The sequence below is a fragment of the Hyalella azteca genome, unplaced genomic scaffold (assembly GCF_000764305.2).
Source record: "Hyalella azteca isolate HAZT.00-mixed unplaced genomic scaffold, Hazt_2.0.2 contig1684, whole genome shotgun sequence".
NCBI lineage: Eukaryota > Metazoa > Arthropoda > Malacostraca > Amphipoda > Hyalellidae > Hyalella > Hyalella azteca.
In genome coordinates, this window is record NW_025931988.1 from 10,506 (window position 1) to 30,314 (window position 19,809).

General features: G+C 38.6%; 1 protein-coding gene across 1 annotated transcript; it reads left to right on the top strand.

The window, feature by feature from the left end:
* The first annotated feature begins 8,614 nt into the window (after positions 1-8,614).
* LOC108668703 lies at positions 8,615-16,163 on the top strand. Its single transcript, XM_018155948.1, has 8 exons — positions 8,615-8,756; positions 9,175-9,338; positions 10,712-10,812; positions 12,618-12,702; positions 13,275-13,375; positions 13,565-13,741; positions 14,964-15,113; positions 15,531-16,163. The coding sequence occupies exons 1-8, from the start codon at positions 8,648-8,650 to the stop codon at positions 16,147-16,149; spliced, it is 1,506 nt and encodes a 501-aa protein (XP_018011437.1). The 5' UTR covers positions 8,615-8,647; the 3' UTR covers positions 16,150-16,163.
* The last annotated feature ends 3,646 nt before the right edge of the window (positions 16,164-19,809 follow it).

A 19,809-nucleotide genomic window follows, 5' to 3' on the forward strand; every position in this document is an offset into this window, starting at 1 on the left:
AAATGGGGGGCGCCGCCCCCAAATGGGGTAACTTAGACCACCTAATGTCAGCCCTGATGGGGTAACATAGACCGGCTTGGAAGTTAATATAAAATTACCATATATAACATATTTTTCTGTTTGACAGCCTATTTATGTTTTTTTCTTTAGGTTTCAGACTCTACAGAGTCTTATATATGGTAATTTAACTTAATTTCCAGGCCGGTCTATGTTAACCCTGTCAGGGCTGCCATTAGGTGGTCAGAGTTCTCCCGTTTGGGGGAACTTAGACCACCTGGGTGGTGGGACCCCCCATTTGCAAACTATGACACTTTCCTCAAGTTTGTCATTTGCATATGTAACTAGAAGAGTTCTACTGCAATGTACCAAAACCTGGAGTTATTTTACTAAAAAATATAATTAATTTTACCACCCGGTCTAAGTTACCCCAAGAGCTGGGGTAACAAAGACCATCATTTTTTTTTGAAATTACATAAAGACTATGAGAGGCAGGAGCTAGCCATTTATGGTGAGTGAAGCTAGAGTATAGACCTGTATTTTGCATGTTTCAATTCAAGTTTAATTTAGCTAGTAAAAAAATGGCATCATTTATAAAAAAAAAGTGGTCTAAGTTACCCCATTTTACGGTACATCAAACACTCCCTTAAAAATACTGTGGAAAAGAGTTAAAGACCTTCGAATGCCATACAGCCGCAAATCGCAACCCTTTATTGTCAACAACACAGTTCTCTCTGACCCCCTATCCAAAGTAGAGGCTCTTGCAATTCACTATGAAGAGGTCTCAGCATCTCCTGCACAATCCCCTTACCCCTCACATGTCATACTACCACTAGCACTGGCATTGAGTGACGATAGCGACTCAGACCTGAACCAGCCAATCACTCTATGAGTTGAACAAAGGTCTTGAACACCTTAGAAAAACTTCACCTGGCTTAGACCAGGTTCACAATGAGCATCTATCCCACTTACCAACAGAATATCAGGCTTGGCTGCTGGCAGATTTTAACCATTGCTTTCTTGAAGCCTCACTTCCAACAGCCTGGAAGACTTCCCTTATAGTGCCCATACCCAAACCTAATAAAATGCTAACCATCCCTGCTCTCATGCTTGGGAAAATTGCTTGAATGGATATTAAACAAACGTCTGAGTTTCTTCCTGGAGCAAACAACTCCTTCCGTGCATCTCAAGGAGGGTGCCGATGCCGCATTGCTGCAATTGATCAAGTTGCCAGACTAGAGGCAGCTATTCGAGCTGCTCTGAAGACCAAATCCATTCTCCTGGTAGCCTTTTGCGACCTCTCTCTACCCTTTGATAAAGTCTGGCACACAGGACTGTTACACAAACTGAGTCAATGTGGTGTGCATGGGACAATGCTGCAATGGTTGTGGGCCTATCTAACAGATCGGTACTTTCAGGTGCAGTTTGAGGGTGAGACCTCATCACTGAAAACAATCAAGTCTGGTGTTCCTCAGGGGATCATTCTCTCTCCACTGTTGTTTAATGTCATGATGAGAGATCTCCCTTCATTGCCAGGCGTGTCTACTGCTGACTATGCAGATGACATCACTTTCTTCACCAGTAGTCCAGACATGAACACAGCCACTAGTATAATTGAATTGCAACTCTCACAATTTTTCCAATGGGCACAAAGCTGGGGTTTGACTCTAAATCTCTCTAAAACTAAATGCATGTGTTTCACCAACAAGAAAGTAACTCCTCGACTAAACGTCAATGGAATTGTTTTAGAATATGTACAGAACGCCAAATATCTCTGGGTGGTTCTCGATGCCCCATGTTTGCGATGGGAACCCCAAATCAACTCCCTAAATCTTGCATGCATCCCCTTCACTAATTTACTGCAATCTATTTCTAGCAGGCACTGGGGATCAGACCGAGCACTCTTATTGAAGCTATATAAGGTACTGATCAGAAGTTGGCTAGATTATGCTGCCGCCCTCTATGCCTCAGCGGCCCCCACTATCCTTGCCAAACTGAATGTCATCCAAAGCAACTGCCTCAGCATAGCCTTAGGCTGTAGAAAAACTACACCAGTGTCATTAATGGAAGTAGAAGCAAACCTTCCCCCATTGTTCATTTATAGGAGTGAGATAGTCTGCAAATATTACCTCCGACTTATTCAGCTGCCCATGTTGCCTGTTGTGGTGGAATTGTTTCACAGCAACCACCCTCAGGCTGCTGAAGGTGAAACACCGTACCTAACTTCTTTTGTACCCAATGCCAAATCCATCTTCTCTCTACAGATCACCATTCCAGGATTACTCACATCTACCCTGATATCTCCAATGCCACCATGGTTTAACACCAATAAACATCTACTAACAGACTTCTCTCTTTCTTCAGTATCATCTACCACTTCACAGGCTGCTCAACAAATTTATCAAGACCTGATGCACTCCAAATATTCCTCTCACACAGCTGCTTTCACAGATGGATGGGGGCAATGAGGTGGCCGACCAGGCAGCAGCGGAAGCACATTCCCTGCGGTACTGCACAATAACTGCCATCTCAAAGGAGGAACTGGCAAGACAGTTGAATATAAAGATCACATCAAAGTGGAACAGTTGCTGGCTGAACAATATTAGAAATTCAGAGAAGGACCTCTTCATTAGCTTAATCAAAGGGGAAGTGGGCAATTGGCCATGGGCCCTCAACAAAAATCGAGCTGTGGAGAGGGCCCTGGCCAGACTGTGCACTGGTCATGCTGGAGTGGAAGCACACCTAGCTCGTTTCAACATGGTTGACAGCCCCTTATGTCCTTGTGGGTCTCCAGAAACCATTCATCACCTGCTGCTGAATTGTCCAATTCATGCCTCTGCTCGTATTAATCTGTACTAATGCATTGACTGCGCTTAATGTTCTGGTCAATTTAAAGAATCTGCTGGGAGGAGGTCCTTTTTCTGCTGTCACCCAGGATGCAATTGTTGATGCAGTTGCCTCCTTTTTAACTTCTACCAATATGCTTCAGGTACTTTGATGATAAATTTGTTATTGGCCTAATCAATAGGTATTCTAACCCTGAGTAGAATAAATTCACCTAACACATGTGGGAACTAACAATCTAAATTTAAATTCCTTCTCACACTCAACTGACTGTTTTGATAATGGAAAGAAGAGCACTCTATGCAGTTTTAATAGATTTAGGAATGACTAGATTATGTAAGTAGGGACTGCCTTTTGTGAGGAGTGCTATTCTTACCCCACTTTGCCGAGCCTTCCCTAGCCTCAGTCATAAACCCGCCCACAGGATATTGTGTTTAATTTAGTTGTTTTGCAATCAAAGTTCATCTTTCTTCCTTTCACTGTCGAGTCAAAAGAAGCTCCAGGCTGCCTCCACCCAGGCTGGACCTTCAGTTAGCATAATGATCTCATGTGTGGCGCAAGTTAGGGCATGGGTGTGACTGTGACAACTAATACTAGATTTGAACTTGAATTGTTGAAAAGAATACTTACCTGATGACTGACCATAGTGGTAGCATCCAAAGTTGTTGGGCCGCCTCTCTGAGGAGGTCCATGTGTATATATAGAGATATGATATGCTGTATAGATATAGATGATTGTGCATATAGATATGCTTTGCGGCTCTGACTTGTTCCTCGGCTCTGCGGCATTCCTTGGCTTGGCCGTGTTCCGCGGCTTGGTCGTGTTCCACGGCCGGGCCGTGTTCTGTGGCGGAGCCGTGGAGCTCCCGTGGAATGCGGTGCATGCCGCTATGTCTTGTTCACTTCAACAGGTTTGCCGTCCATGCTGTTATGTTATTGCATTTTATATTGTATTGTTCTTTTGTTCTAGCATGTTTTTTTTTATTTTTTTTTCTCTTATTTCAAATTTTATCTTATATGTTCTTTTTGTTTATTTTTTTATTATTTTTTCAATTTTTTATTTTTATTAATTTTGTATATTTTTTTCTAATTTATTTTATTTTATCATTATTTTTTCTTATTTACATATTTTTCTTTTTAATTTTCTTTGTTTCTGTTATTTACTCTAATATTTATTTCATTCACGGCTTTTATCCTTATTATTTGTCTATGTTTAATTTTTGCATCATTTTATTTTATTTAGTTATTTATTAATATTATTATTATTATTTTATTATTATTTGTTTTTTTTTTGTTTTTCCGTGTGTGTGTTTTCTCTTTGTTTCAGGTTTTCATTTTCAGAGTTTTTAAAACAGTTGGGTACTAATTAAACCCAGTTTAGGCAAGGGGCTTTATGGACTAGTTTCCAGTGCTCCTATAAGAATAAATAAGGAAGAAAGAAAGAAAAGAACCAGCCCTCGGTCGAACGGCCACTTGTCGAAGGACAATAAACTTTAGAAACAGAAATATGCTATCTGAAACCTAACCTCAGATGTGGTGAACATAAAATTACGTAATTTAACAATGCCCAGAAGTCATATTCGATCCGTGACCTGGTGGTACCGTGGTGGTCAAGGGCTCAAGGCTGGAAGAGGGCAAAGCCAAGTGGTGCACGACTGATTGGTGTAGGTCCGGAGAGATCCAAGGCGTTCGATTCAGGGCTTATTGGTGCACAAAATTGGTGGTGCACGACTGCGCTCCCAACGGTACTAGGGGAGTAGGGACTCCGGTTACTGCCACGGTTGTGAACGGGCGCCGGTCTAGAGTCGCAGCATCTTTGCAGTTTTGATGACGTTATTTGTGACCACTGGTGCCAAGATACCGGTAGTACCGTAGTTGAAATCGTATCTCGCACATATTTATCATTATAAAATAGGTAAGTTATGTATGTGTGGAGCAGAAGTTGAGCTTGAGCCTCAGAGCTCAAGCTCCTAATAAGTAATTACAATGATCATGAATGATGTGACTTCGGGGTGCTGGGGTGGGGGCGCGTCGATGTCTGACTCAGACATTGACGCCGGCCTTACACGCTACACCTTTGCCTGCTTCTGTGCCTTTGAAGCCTTCATGGACATTAGACAGCTGTTCCAGTGAGTAGTGACAGTAGCATTAACTGTATTCCTGAAACTCCTAACCCTCCATCTTTATTCGATGCGCCAGGCGACTTGTCGCCCAATGCCCGGAGGGCCGTTTAAGCTGTCGCTCGCTCCTTGCCCTACTCGCTCTATGTGCTAGCCAGACCGGGGGCGGGTGCGTCGTTTTTTTCAAAGTTTTGCTCAGAGCTCGGAAAAAAACCTACAGAATTTTTTTAAACTTTGCACACAGTTGGACAGATAAATTTTACAACTTTTTTTGTTGGTCTCATCTCGAAAAAAGTTTCAGAACCCCCTTAAAAAAAATCGTGAACCCAAAAAAATTCACTTTTCGACGGTTTTTCATCTCTCATCGCTAAACCATAAACATTTTTGGTGTGCAATGGGAGAATAAAATGTGCGTCTTGTTGAGACAAACACGCTGGTGAAAACGGATTTTGAAAAACTTGAAAACTCAAAAAGTTATGAGGTAAAGTTTTTTCCAGTTTTTACATTTTGCATGGTTTTTCATCTCTCGCGGCCAAACGGTGAGGAATTTTGAAATTCTGGCTACCCGTTTTTGAAGCGTCTCGACGAGATACACAAGACAACGCGGACAGATTTCCGAAAAAATCAAAACTCAAAAAGTTATAAGCATTTTTTTGAAATTTTTTTTAAACTTTTCTACTTTTTACCTCACTACTCTGCGGAAAAAAATCGTAATTTTTTTTACCAAACCTCATCATAAAATTCAAGTCTTTGCCTTCAATTTGAACTCTGTCTCGTGATTGTAGCTTTGATAGAACTCGAGGTATGATCTTTCAAAGTCGACAAAGGGAAGATTTAGTTAGGCTAGGCATTTCAAGGTTAGGTTGGGATCGTTCAAGTTATATTGTAACTATCTGCTACTGGCTGCACACACACACAGGAGAGCGCCACGGTGGGGTTTTGTGTGTGTTGTTTATGGATTGTCGTGGCTAGGGAAATAAAAAAAAGTGTGAGCAAGTAAGGATATAAAAAAAATTGTCGCCTGTTATCTGGTTAAGCTCCCGGGCCTGCCCACCAGCAGTCCAGTCTCCAGACTCCAGCACCTGGTCCAGGTGCAGAGCTCAGAGCTGCCAGAGCAGCCTACATGATTACATCTAGTATTACAGATGGAAATGCATTGCCACATGGCAATGCACATGACTTGGTAGCATATTACAGACCATACACACGCTTGACAAAATGTTGAAATTTTTGCAGCATGAACAAAAGCACACATTTTTTTTTCTCATTCAATTTGGGTTGCACACAACAAAGCAAAGCTCTGAAAGGAAACAAATAAAAATTATCAATAAACAAGATTTTTGATAAAATTTTAGCTTCCTTTGTTTGCTGCCAACTCCAAGCATGAGTTAGAAACAATCAAAAAAATTAAAAAAGGGAGCATGGATGTTGAAAGATGATGCCTACTATCATAGTACTATGCAGCTAAATCAAAATTGGCTTGTTCATCCTGTCCACCATCTTGTTGTTTTTCAATGAATTCAATCTGCATGCAGTTTTTGCTTTCACCTAACTTGGTTACCACATAGTACCATAAAATAGGGTGACTTTGACAACCCTGGGTAACTTTGACCACTTTTTGTTTTTTTAACAAAACCCCCAAAACTCAAAAACTATTTGATATAGAAAAATTTTGTCAATGGCCATTAAAGGCCTTAGGCCTAATACTGAGGCTATGCAACACAATAGAAAAATTTAAAAAGTTTGCATATCTGATAGTAGGTTAAAAAATTAAAAATGTGACCCACAAAAAAGAGCTATTATTTAAAGCCTGTTGACTTATAGTATGATATACGATACAGAAAAGTTCTCATTATGAAATCTAGAAAGTTATTCTATGAAGGATCTCATGTGACGACAGGTATTGTCTTGTGATGCGGGTAACAACAGTCGGAGTACCACCTCCAATTTTTTTTATTTTTTGTTAAAACTCCAGGTTTTGATGCATTGTAGTAGAACTCTTCTAGTTATATATGCAAATGACAAGTTTTAGGAAAGTGTCATAGTTTGCAAATGGGGGGTGCCACCCCCCCAATGGGGGAACTCTGACCACCTAATGGCAGCCGTGATGGGGTAACATTGACTGGCTTGGAAATTAAGTTAAAATTACCATAGTTACATATATAAGATGTTTTATGTTTGATACACCTCTTAATGTTTTTCTTTGTTTCAGACTCTATATAGTCTTATATATGGTAATTTTAACTTAATTTCCAAGCCGGTCAATGTTACCCCATTACGGCGGCCATTAGGTGGTCACATTTTGCCCATTGGGGGGCCACGCCCCCAATTTACAAACTATGACACTTTCCTAAAATTTGTCATTTGCATAGGTATGTAACTAGAAGAGTTCTACTACAATGCACTAAAACCTGGAGTTATTTGGACTTTTTACCAAAAAATAAAAGATTTTACCACCCAGTCGAAGAAACCCCAAGAGCTGGTGTAGCAAAGACCATTACTTTTTTTGAAATTACATCAAAACTATGAAAGGCAGGAGCCAGCAATTTATAGTAATTGAAGCTAGAGTATAGACCTATATTTTGCATGTTTTAATTTAAGTTTAACTTATCTAGTAAAAAAATGACATCATTTTGAAAAAAAGTGGTCAAAGTTACCCCATTTTACAGTAATTTATATGTGTTGACAGCCTTTAATGGAAACATTTTTTACAACAAAATGTAACCTGACTTTTTTTGGAAATTTAAAAATCCTTAATTAAACTACAATTTTACCTTGCGAATTGTAGTTCTGACCAGTGTCCACTGTGCAGAGTCAGCAGAGAGTGGATGAATGTTGCAAGATCTTTGGCAATGCTTCAGTAGCAAAATTTACGCCTTTAGAAGATCTTGCCGACACATTTAAATTGAAATTCTTGCATTTAATATATTTGTCAGTCTTTGGCCAACTATTTAGAAAAAAGTAAGGTTTCCGGTACGTTGGATGGATCAGGATGCAGTAAAGCTTGTCCGGAAATTGGTTGCGATGAGTTCCCGCCAAAAAAACGTAAATAAAATGTACTTGCAGTCACATTAGAGTGGTCAGACTGCATCATCACATGTTCAGTTGACACTTGCTGTACAATCGGACTGTTTTTAGGGTAAAATTAGTTATTTGGAGTAACACGTGCATGCAACCTTGTAAATAAGTTCGTGACTTGTGAATAGTTTTTCATTACTCGGCATAAATGGCTTTTCATTAAAAATTACTAAGCAATACATCTTGAAAATGGTTGGCAACGCTTTGGGCCTAAAAATCCATATATTGGCAACGCTGCTTCCACCTTCTGCACCCTGGAGTCCAGTGTTAGGTATTTTATATTTTTTAGATGCAGCAAGTTAAATGCAGTACAATGAGTACCTACATAATATCTATCTGCTGCTAACTGGCATCTAAAATGTCAGTGAAAGGAGAAGGTAACTTGATCAAGCCTGATTTTAAATATTTTTGAACCTTGATGAAGTTATAAACATTCCATACACACAGTTCTTGATTTAATTTTAGTAAGATCAACACCAAATATGAGAATTTGATTGTAAATTATCTAAACTTGTATTCACCTACTATTAGTTATACCTATAATATTTCATACCTACTCATTAGAAAATATTGTGTGATTTTGAAAATAATTTGCAAGTTGTAACCATCATGGCATATTGGATGTACTGTAAAATGCCTACTCCTGCCATTGCTACTAGACAATTTACAATAGAACTTATTGAAGATTATGCAGAAGCAGCTGGGTATTATAATGTTGGTGAGTAAAGAGTTATTATTACTTGAAAATTTTATTGAATTGTTTAATCATCTGATTTGTAATTAATGTTCATTATTGATTATCATATTACATTTTGATGTATAAGCCTTTTTATTATTATATTTCTCTTGTATCAATTTCTCAGCTAATATTGGTAAAAAAGTGATCACTAGTAATCTAAAATGTATTGATCATATTTAAATGTGATAGACTTCTTTTGACTGAAGAAAAGTACAAACAAAAAGAGGTTGCCAGATCAATTTTTTTGCTGTGATTGTGGTTTTTATGAGATTTTTACAGTCTATATTCAAATATTGTATGATGATTTTGAATACAGCTGGATGTTAGTTGCAGAGTTTCAAATGTTATTCACAGCCCCAGAAGATGTTAGTTCTTATTTTTATGTATTTTGAATCAGGTCAGTGGCTACAGGAGCTAAAAGACGGCCTGCACAAGACCTCACGGGAACTCAATGAAGAAAAGGTAGTAGAGCTCCTGTCCCTGGAGTGCAGCTTTATCAACACAATCGTTAAACACAAGCGAGACATGAGGTCTGAGAAGTTCTTTCCAAAATTATCACAGGTTTGTTTCTAATAAGATTTTGAATTACACTTGCTATTATATGTACCTATTTTTGGAAATCCTTAATCTATCACAAAAATATGCTAAGAAGGAACATAAAAGTGAAATACTATGAATCCTGCATTCATCTTGATAACAGCTGCTATGGTTAACTAATATGGTGAATTGTTTTCATATTGGATAAGAGTATTGTCAATTCATTTTCCTTCCTATAAGTAAAGCTTCAATTTGTTTTGTTTTTACTGCACGAATAATTTAAGAAGTTATTTCCATTGGTATGCATATAAGGCTGCAATATACAGGCATATTTCTTATTAATAATTAAAATTAAATATGTAGGTATGGTCTAGGACCTAGTTTAGCAAGAGGAAGACTGCAGTCCTGAACCTCACAACAAAATCATCCCATATCGCCTTTTAATACTGTTTAGTTTGGGTTATAACACACTCAATAATTGAATATTATGATCTTCCTCTTAACCTTAGCTTCAAAAATTTTCCCCAACTTCTCTCTAAATTTTAGTACCATAAAGCAGGGTAATAAGGGATGGTTCTGAGCATTTTTCCTTAATAACTTCTTACCATGAAACATTTCATAAACGAGTTTAGGCTCATTTTAAAGGTATTTGTAAGGGCTATTGTATGGCATCTCTGAAAAATTCTATATGCGATTCGTAAGGTGCCAGATGCAAAATAAAAGCCTACTGAACTAACCCTGGGAATGGGGTAATTAGGGACACTTGAAATAAAACTTAATTTTAAAATGTTTGAAGCATGCAAAGTGTACCACTCATCCATTACTAAAAGTACTCTGAAGTCTTCCTCTTCCTTTGTAGATGATGTAAATGTAGAATAAATGACACTTTCTGTTTTACTTGTTTTTCCTTTATTGATATGATATCACCTTGTCCATGCATTACCGTATTATTGATGTGATATTACCTAATCCACGAACATGCCATTGAGCATTAACAATGACCTTGTCCACTGCAAGCTTCATATCAGCTGTCATATAGGTAGCATTTCTTCATATAGGACATGTGTGCAGCTTTTATGTAAGTAAAATTTTTTAATATGGTGAATATTTTTTTGCTACAGACTTTGGCAGAGGTACTTTTCCTAAATCTCACTTGTATGTATGATACACAAAATGTATGATTTCTTTACTTTCTTTATGCTACATAGATAGGAAAAATGTTTAACTTTAACGCCACTATTTTTAGTTTTGCAATATTTTAATTAGTTTAGCTGCTACAACATTTCTACAAAATGTCAGAGGACTGTCCCTTATTACCCCGCCCGTCCCTTATTACCCCGTTTGACGGTATAGATTAATCCTCTGATTCAGGCTATTAAGTGATGAATGCTGTGCAGGTTGCCCGCGCCATGAAGCATTACCTCAAATCTCGTACAGCTGCTCTCGTGAGTGACGTCTCCCTCATGCTGTCTGCCTGCAAAATATCTTCTAAACTACCGTTAGTATTCATGGAGTATGAGTGTCATTTTTTATGAGGAAGTGATTTATAAATCCATATTAATTCTATTTTGGCTGCTTATGATTTACAAGGGCAAGCAAATGGACCACCCAGCTCTTGCCTGTTCCCAGCCTTGCCAACTTTCCCTAACCTGAAATCAACTTGGAAACAAAAACTGTTTAAAATCATATTAAATTGATGTTTCAGTCAAATAATTTGTTAAAATTAAAAAATGTCAAAACATCTCAAACATAGAGACAAATGCTAGATTAAGCTGAACCTTATAACATGCCCAGGAAACTACAGTTACAAGCTTTTTGACTGCATGATAATTATCCAGCACCAGCAGTTATTTCATGCTGCTATACATTAATAACAATAGGTACATTTAGTAAAACCTAGACATGATCCTACAGCTCCCTTATTGTGCCATGTTTACATGACCTCAACTTGAAGCTTACTTTCAATTCAAGAAACTTGTTCTCATTATCATCCGTTAGGACCATTAGAAATTTTACTTGGTTCATAACTTTCATGCTTGATCCTCAAACTGAATCTTTTCTTGACAGCAGTAGCATTGTAGCAAGCTAGAGAATTAAGTGCATTGTTTTTATTTATACAATACAAGACTATGTAAACTTTAGCTGTTTACCAACTGCTACGGTACATTGCTTTTGGTTCTCGAACATGTTGGGCTACCGTTTTTGAACAAAAATGTAGAAATTAAGAGGGCCAATAATTTTTTAAGCAACAGAAGAGTTTTTCTTCTTGAAATGATGCTGAATTTTCCTGTTATCTTCATTGTTTACACCGTATTCCATAAAACGACGCCACTTGCTTCCTCACCATGCTTTGGATAAGCACTAGAACTGGATTTTTTACAGAAAACCTGTAAGATGAGATTCTTCCAGACATTTTATGGACAAACTGTCAATAGACAAAGATTACTTCATCTAAATCTACATTTTTCACCATATCTGAATGAAGATCAGTTCTGTAATGTTTGTGTGTTAACACACCTTTGAGTAACTTTTAAAAAAGATAAGCTGAACCCATTGATGTGTTCTTGTTCTAGTTTTTTCCACATTTGAGCAAATGGTAGTGTTGTGCTATAACATACCATTGTGCAATAATGAGTTATGCGTTGTGCTGTAACATAACATACCAGCGTACAATAATGAGTTATGACTTGTGCTGTAACATAACATACCAGCGTACAATAATGAGTTATGACTTGTGCTGTAACATATCATACCAGCGTACAATATTGAGTTATGATTTGTGCTGTAACATATCATACCAGCGTACAATAATGAGTTATGACATGTGCTGTAACATATCATACCGGCGTACAATAAAGAGTTATGACATGTGCTGTAACATAACATACTACCAGCGTACAATAATGAGTTATGACTTGTGCTGTAACATATCATACCAGTGTACAATAATGAGTTATGACTTGTGCTGTAACATAACATACCAGCGTACAATAATGAGTTATGACATGTGCTGTAACATAACATACCATCGTACAATAATGAGTTATGTTTCAGGAAATCACTGATGCCAGTGTGCTCATGCTACTTTTTCTAATTAATTCTGAATTGGGTATGGCAGTTAAGAAATAACGTGGAGTTAGCTTTTCTAGAAGTTTGAGACTGGAATGATTGTATAAATCAGTATTTAAAAACATTTAATCTTGCTAAAAGTGTGTTTTAACTTCTATAGATGGAAAGTTTGTGCTATGTAATCATTTTAATAGATGTGATATAAATGTTAACAAAGTCATTATCGGTGTGCAGTCACGCTCGCCTGCCATCTCCTGCTCTGCTGCGACAACTGCTGCTGCTCTTGGCCAGAAGCCACGCTGCCCTCACACACGCGTCTGTAAGTCTCACAATTCAAAGTGATAATAGTTCCCTGCAAAGTAGTTTCATGTTCAAAATTTCGTTTGATTCTTTGAAGAGGAAAGATTTTTTTCTTCAATGAAGCCTGAACAGATTTTCATACACATTTATAGTACGGTATATTGATTGCTTTGGAAGCATGATAAATTGTGCACTTTGCCATGTCTGACAATTTTATTGGTCCTGACATATTAATTCATTCTGTCTCGTTCCTTGATTGACGCTTGGTTCTGACATCGGCATGCGTTGGTCTTATAACGTCCTCCACAGACAAAATAAATTTTCCACAGCTGTGGCTGCTCAGGCGCAGGTCTTCAAGTGAGCCCTTAGAGCAATGCTGTGAAGCAGCGTTCCTGTGACGTGTGTTGCAGGAGCAATGCTGTGAAGCAGCGTTCCTGTGACGTGTGTTGCAGGAGCAGTGCTGTGAAGTAGCGTTCCTGTGACGTGTGTTGCAGGAGCAATGCTGTGAAGCAGCGTTCCTGTTGAAGCTTCATTATAAAACTGCCAGGGCGCAGCGACTATCACCGCCACTAATGACGTTGTGTGTTGCAGGAGCAATGCTGTGAAGCAGCTGTGTGGCTGCAGTGCAAACTCAGCATCAACCAGCGTCAGGGGTTGGCTTTAGCACTCTTCAGCGTTGTCAGTAGAATACGGTACTTTATATAGTAATGGTATACGGTACTTTATATACTAATAACATTAATTATACTTAAATGCCCTTACTCCATTCTCTCACTTCACAATGTTGCCGAAACTTGTAATGAAATTTTTAGGCATGCGTACTGTGAGAGATTTTTAGATGTGTTATTGAACTGGGTTGTAATGAAGCGTTGTGTGTGCAGGGCTCTTTGCCTTTACCTGCTGCCCTGCCTGGAGGGAGGCTACGCCCACCTCAGCTGCCTGCTCTGCGGGATTCCTCTCTCTGATGCTGCTGCTGCCCCAACTTCAGCAGCTGATGTTGCTGAGGCGTCTGCCGGAACAATTTTACAAGGCTTGCCAGCAACTTTATCCAGTGACATGTGAGCAATATCAAGCAATTTTCCTCTTTATGGTGGCCATGGTTAACATTCACTTATTCTCATGCATGCACGTGGGTTTTTTATACTTGAATAATGAGCTAAGAGTATGCATGGCGGAAGCCTGTGTCTCCACTGCAAATTTTGATAGTACTGTAGTAAGGCGGCACTCCAGGGTTACTGAAATAAATTAAATGTATTAAAATCACTTGTTTGCTTAAATAGCAAGTTAACTAGGAATTTAAAAGCAAAAACAATACCACAAAAATTCACCATATCTTTATAAGAGAAAACGTTTCGGAGTCCAGCTCCATCGTCAGTTCACAAAATTCAGTTCAGAAGAAGTTCAGATCTAGAAACACAAATACAATCAATTAGTAGAGTAAAAGGCACTGTTGGGTTTTAAAACGGAGAATAAATAAATAAGACATGAAATTAACGCTAGTAAACGGCCTATCTATTTACTATTTCAAGAGGAACAGAGCTAAAAGCGGCATTTAGACTAGGCTTCTGTTTGAATATATATTCCGGTGTTACTGATCTACGCATTTTAGAATCTCTATATATATTCAAGCAGAAGCCTAGTCTAAATGCTGCTTTTAGCTCTGTTCCTCTTGAAATAGTAAATAGATAGGCCGTTTACTAGCGTTAATTTCATGTCTTATTTATTTATTCTCCGTTTTATAACCCAACAGTGCCTTTTACTCTACTAATTGATTGTATTTGTGTTTCTAGATCTGAACTTCTTCTGAACTGAATTTTGTGAACTGACGATGGAGCTGGACTCCGAAACGTTTTCTCTTACAAAGATATGGTGAATTTTTGTGGCATTGTTTTTGCTTTTAAATTCCAAATTAAATGTATTAATATTTTTGCGACAGTATATTTCTATATTATTGAACATTCATTTTGTGCTTCTACTCTGCTTTATGTTATATATTATATTAACTGTTATTATATAGTAACTGTTATTAGTAGGGAAAGTTTTCTGGTTTTGAATTCACCGAATAAAATCGGTCGTAGAATTTTCATAGTGACTATTCGCTGTGGCGTGTTCAAAAGACGTGAAAAATTTATAAACCACCTCTTTTTGACGAGACGGGAGGACTGCTCTTAAAATTACATCAAATGGTGCCTTAGGCGCAGCTGCAGCGAGAAGAACGCTCGTGTCTTATTAGTTGTCGTCACTAACTCCTCGTATTGCAACGCTTACGTTCATTTTCAGTGCGTCGCCATCCAGCAACTCCGGTCATGTCGCTGCGCCAGACAGCCCCGAACTGGCCACGTGTAGAGAGGTTACCTCGCGAGCGGCGCCTCTCCGGGCCACTATCACCCCTTGTGAAGACCTACTTGACTTGGGGGAGGTTATTTGTAGGTAATGACTTATGTTGCCTGCTTGTTTCCATCTTAAAGTGTTTTAGTCATTCAGTACTCGGATTATTTTGCAATTGACATAGAAAAGTCTTCAAGTATAGCCCTTGTAAATTCTGATTCTCGGTCGGTTCAATTTCTATATATTCCACTATTACAACGTGAATATCTTCGTGAAGCTGATATTGATTGATCACCCACGCTCATACCTACATCAGGTACTGGAAACTACCACAGAAGCCTTACTGATGCTTCACACTGAAGCCGTTCGCCGCTCAGTTAATTTTAATTTAATTCAGTTTCTAATTAATGATCTTCAATTGGACCCTAACTTTATTTCGGCCTTTCTTCTGTAATTTTTTTCACCTTACGTTGATAATGGCGCTACAGTTCGTGTATCGTTCCCTTTTATCCTGTTCAGATCTCCTGGGGGACAGAAGCGTCGCGGTGACACGCGTCTCGCTTCACCGAAGAAGAAGAAAATGAAACTCTGTAAAACCGAACAGCCTCTCGGGCAGGAGTCGCTCAAGTTAGTTGGGACTTCTCAAAAAAGGTCAAAGATTCTGAGTGAGTCAAACTCCACTATAAATCTGGCTGCTACGTCGCAGCCAGTTTTAAAAAAGAAGAAGAAAAGTTCAAAGCTTCTGGACGAGTCAAGCTCCACTATATATTCCGCTGCGGCGCCGCAGTCACTTTTGAAAAAGGAGAAGAAAAATGTGAAGCTACTGCATAAGTCTTTGTCCAGCAGCGTTTTAGCTGCGACTGCAGCCTCGTCAGTGGGAGGGTTTAGCAAGGATAAGGAGGTCGAGTCAGTTCCTATTGCCTCTAGCTACTCCAGCGCCACCACCGGCGGTCTCGAGGGCGAGTCGCGATCAACAAAAAAGCTCCTCAAGTCTCAGTCGATGTTGCAGAAAAGCCGCTCGTTTATTCAGAAGAGCTGCGCTCAGCTGCAGCTTCCTGTGTCTGGCAGTCACCAAGAATTTGTCTCGAAACTTTTGCCTATGAAGAAAAAGAAAAAATTATCTGTTGTTCAGAAGTAAATTATCAGAATGAATGTGAATATATTTCTTTACCTTCGTGTGATGCAATAAAATAATCGTTGTAAATTATTCGGCCTGCCATGGTTATTGCTGAACAAAAAGTTGCCAGTGTTAATTAAAGCTTGTGAGCTTTTGAGGTAAAATATAGCTCACCGTATAAAATATATTTTTTCATTAAACGAAGGTATCTGCTTCTTTTCTCCATCAGTTAGGGAAATTCTTCTTATGACGACCGTGAACACGTTAGTGACAACATAGTAAATTACGCCATTTAATAGTTCTTCAAATGAATCCCTGGTAAAATTCTCCACTCTGTATATAAATAATCTTTCTGATGGTCGGTAAGTAAAGTGTTGCTTCCGCTCTCCACGATTGGCTGTCAAGTTGAAGCAAAGTTGTATTTACGATACTCAATCTGTTTTTTGTGTTCTGACTCAAAACTGCTTATTTACAAAACCAAGACGTAATCTATACCAGCCTTCAATCCTGCCCAGTGCTCGGGTACGAATGATGACGTCACATGCTTGAAGTTGTTTACATGCAGTTATGATGTGGCGGTGACTCTGAGTAGTGCGCGCGGGAATTACGTTCCTCATCATCATTACGACAACTGAACATCTGTCGTCACGAGTGAGGTGCTTGCAGGCGCTCAAATGATGCACATTTTGCTGGACTGCGGCCGTAATTTATTGTAAACATGCTTTTCCGAAATTTAGTCGCTATGTCTACTTATCGTTTAGAAGTATTTTCCAAACTGTAAAAGAAATCAGTTCCGAGTGTTTTTGGTTGAACTTCTTCTCTACTGCAATGCTAAAGCAGAGAGACATGGCAGTTTTCGGTCATAGAATAGAATAGAAGTGTCGGCGTTGAAGAAATAGGCCCATGGCCTGTTGCCGATTCTTGAACTTTTCGTGACTTGATTCACAAGGGATCCGGCCTTTGGAACCCGATCTTTCCATAACTGACGATTGATTGAGATAGCTGCTGGACTTATATATTATAAATTTTTGTGTCGTCAGCATACATCGAGCAAACGCTAGACACAGCTTCTGGCAGATCGTTTATAAACGCAACGAATAGAATAGGCCCGAGAACGCTTCCTCGTGGCACGCCGCTGCGCACTGAAGCCCAGTCTGATACGGACCCATTAATACTGACACGTTGTCGCCTCGGTCATGTTCGGAATTTTGCAAAAATTTCTGTTCGTCTATTACTTAAAGTTGCTTATACAGGCATTAATCTTCCATTAATTAGTCTAATGGCACTCACTCTTTGTTATTACAACGCGACTGAGAAACCTAATATTAAGTCTGGCTAAGCTGCACAAGCCAGGAACAAAGATGCTCTTTGACGGCAGCTTCACTCAGCACAGAGTGCTCCGCCCTAGCAACAGTCCTCCGTCGCTGGGCCTCGTGAGGCAATTAGAAAGGGCTTTATTGCCAGACCGATTCTAGTGCTAAAGCAACACTGGTGAGGGAGGGACTCGAAGTGTCTGAAGAAACTGTGAAAGTGGCTCCCTAACTAGTCCACCCCGTTACAAATTTACCGTGCCACAACAAGCATTAGGTTCCTATCATCATTGAAGTCGACAATGATATACAAAGCCAAATAAATGTTACTTTTTTATGTCACCCATCTATCTACACCACCCGAAAATTGGATGAATTAACCCTAGCGGGATTTTTCTCGAGCACGAAAACTCTGTTCAAGAGTGTGGAATAACCTGTGGATGACTGGAGCCATTAGGCTGCTGCAAGCCTATGAGTGTTGAAGTATCATTTTGAGCCGCTGTGTGCGTTCAATAAATAAATTTGTTATTAAGTTTGTATAAAGCCATGAACTTGGATACATGACTTGTGATTCATTCAATAGCCATCAACTCAAAGCACTTTAAGCAGCGAATCACCAATAAGGGAATATTATACTATACCTTAGTGTTCGTGAACAAACTTAAAAATTTGGTTCACTAGGAAACTTGCTGAGTTGCAGACAGGGCTATAAACTCTTGGAACTATTCTTTCTATTACATGTAAAGAACACTACAGATACAAGCGCGTTCATGTGGTTTCTTTTCACAACTTCCACAGTGGATAATTTAACAGAAACAGTTTAAAATTGCTAGGAATCTTGCACCAAAAAATTGGGTAATATGATTTATAAATTCGATTATTTTAATTTAATATTGAGCAAAAAAACAAACCAACGAAAATTTTCGTCGGTGGATGGCGAAGACCGGCAGTTAGAAGACATTGTCGCACTTGCCACTAAACTTGTAATTCAAATATCATACTATAGCATAAACTATAAGGTAACATGGGGCAGCGAGCCCACTGCGGGTCATGGGCCCATAGCGGGTTTCTCGCTAAGTATGGCAGATATTGGTCCGTGTTCTCTACCGCCGGTCGACAGTTTCACTGGGATGAAGTGTACGGATTTACGTTTTGCCAAGTGTTTGCGTTATTAAGTTATTTGTGAATAACTATTTTAGCCCTGATAAAAATTTTATTGCTGCTAAATAAAACTGTTTTCGATTACTGTAGATGAAGCTTTTGAAATTAGTGTGAATTATATTTTGAAAGTAATATTTATCGGGATAATTTTGAGATTAAGTTTACACTATTAGCTTTTGAAATAAAATGTTGACACGATATAAATTGAAATGATACCTAGTGGGGCAACGGGCCCACGCGTGTCACGGGGCAGAGCGACCATGGTGAAGTTTTGTGTTATACATCATTAGAATTGTCTCAATGACCTTTTCAAAACTATGACTAGCTTTTTGTATTACTAATTACACTTCATATTGCATGATTTTTTTATTTGCCGCCTCAAGGCAGCAGGTTTAGTTTATAGTTATGCGTATTTATGACCCCTTATCGAGTTATTGACTCTTGCCTTGCCAAAAGTTGATTTCAGCCAACAACAATGAGCCAAAAGTTGATGAGTTTTTATGGTGTTGGCTGAAATCACGATTAGTTACGAATTCTCTGCACATAATATCTGGATTATGGACGCCTCTGGAACGAAGTTTTTTTATCAACTTAATATATATTTTTTCTAGGCAAGGATGCATTTTTCATGTCAAGGACGAATTTTTTATCGCACGGATATATTTTTCAAGTCAACGATATATATTTTTATGTCAATGAAATATTTTTCTTCACGTCGGGATAGATTTTTTAAGCCAAGAGTATATTTTTTTCAAGTTAAGGATATGATTTTTTGAGTTGTTATTAAATGAAAGAATGTCATATTTTTTTATTACATTTTCCTTATTTTTAACTGTAAAGTGTTGTTTTATCATTTTTAAATTAAAAATATGCAATTGTGGTATAGAGACCAAGGGTGGGCGCCTTGCCCCAAGCCCTTGCCCCAAGCCTTGACACTTTTTTACAAAATGGTGTTTCATTAAAAATTTAATAACCCTATAGGCGTCTAATTCCAATCATACATTCCTCATTAGTTGAACCTCTAAACAAAACAAAGAACCACCTCGCATTAATTAAAAGTTCATCAAAAATTTAGTTTAAAGAAAGGGGGGGGGGGGCGCTGCCCCATGTTGCCCTACTATACTGTCATACATATTAATGTGAGACAATACCTAATTACTACTTCATTATTTTTTCACTTCAAGGGACTGTAAGTTTCACGTTTTACTAA

Bases quoted from the DNA above. Each gene is read 5' to 3' on its own strand.
- LOC108668703 (XM_018155948.1), top strand. From the start codon at position 8,648: ATGGCATATTGGATGTACTGTAAAATGCCTACTCCTGCCATTGCTACT. The intron at 12,703-13,274 runs GTAAGTCTCACA...TGTGTGTTGCAG, and splicing joins CTGCCCTCACACACGCGTCT to GAGCAATGCTGTGAAGCAGC. The intron at 15,114-15,530 runs GTAATGACTTAT...TATCCTGTTCAG, and splicing joins TTGGGGGAGGTTATTTGTAG to ATCTCCTGGGGGACAGAAGC.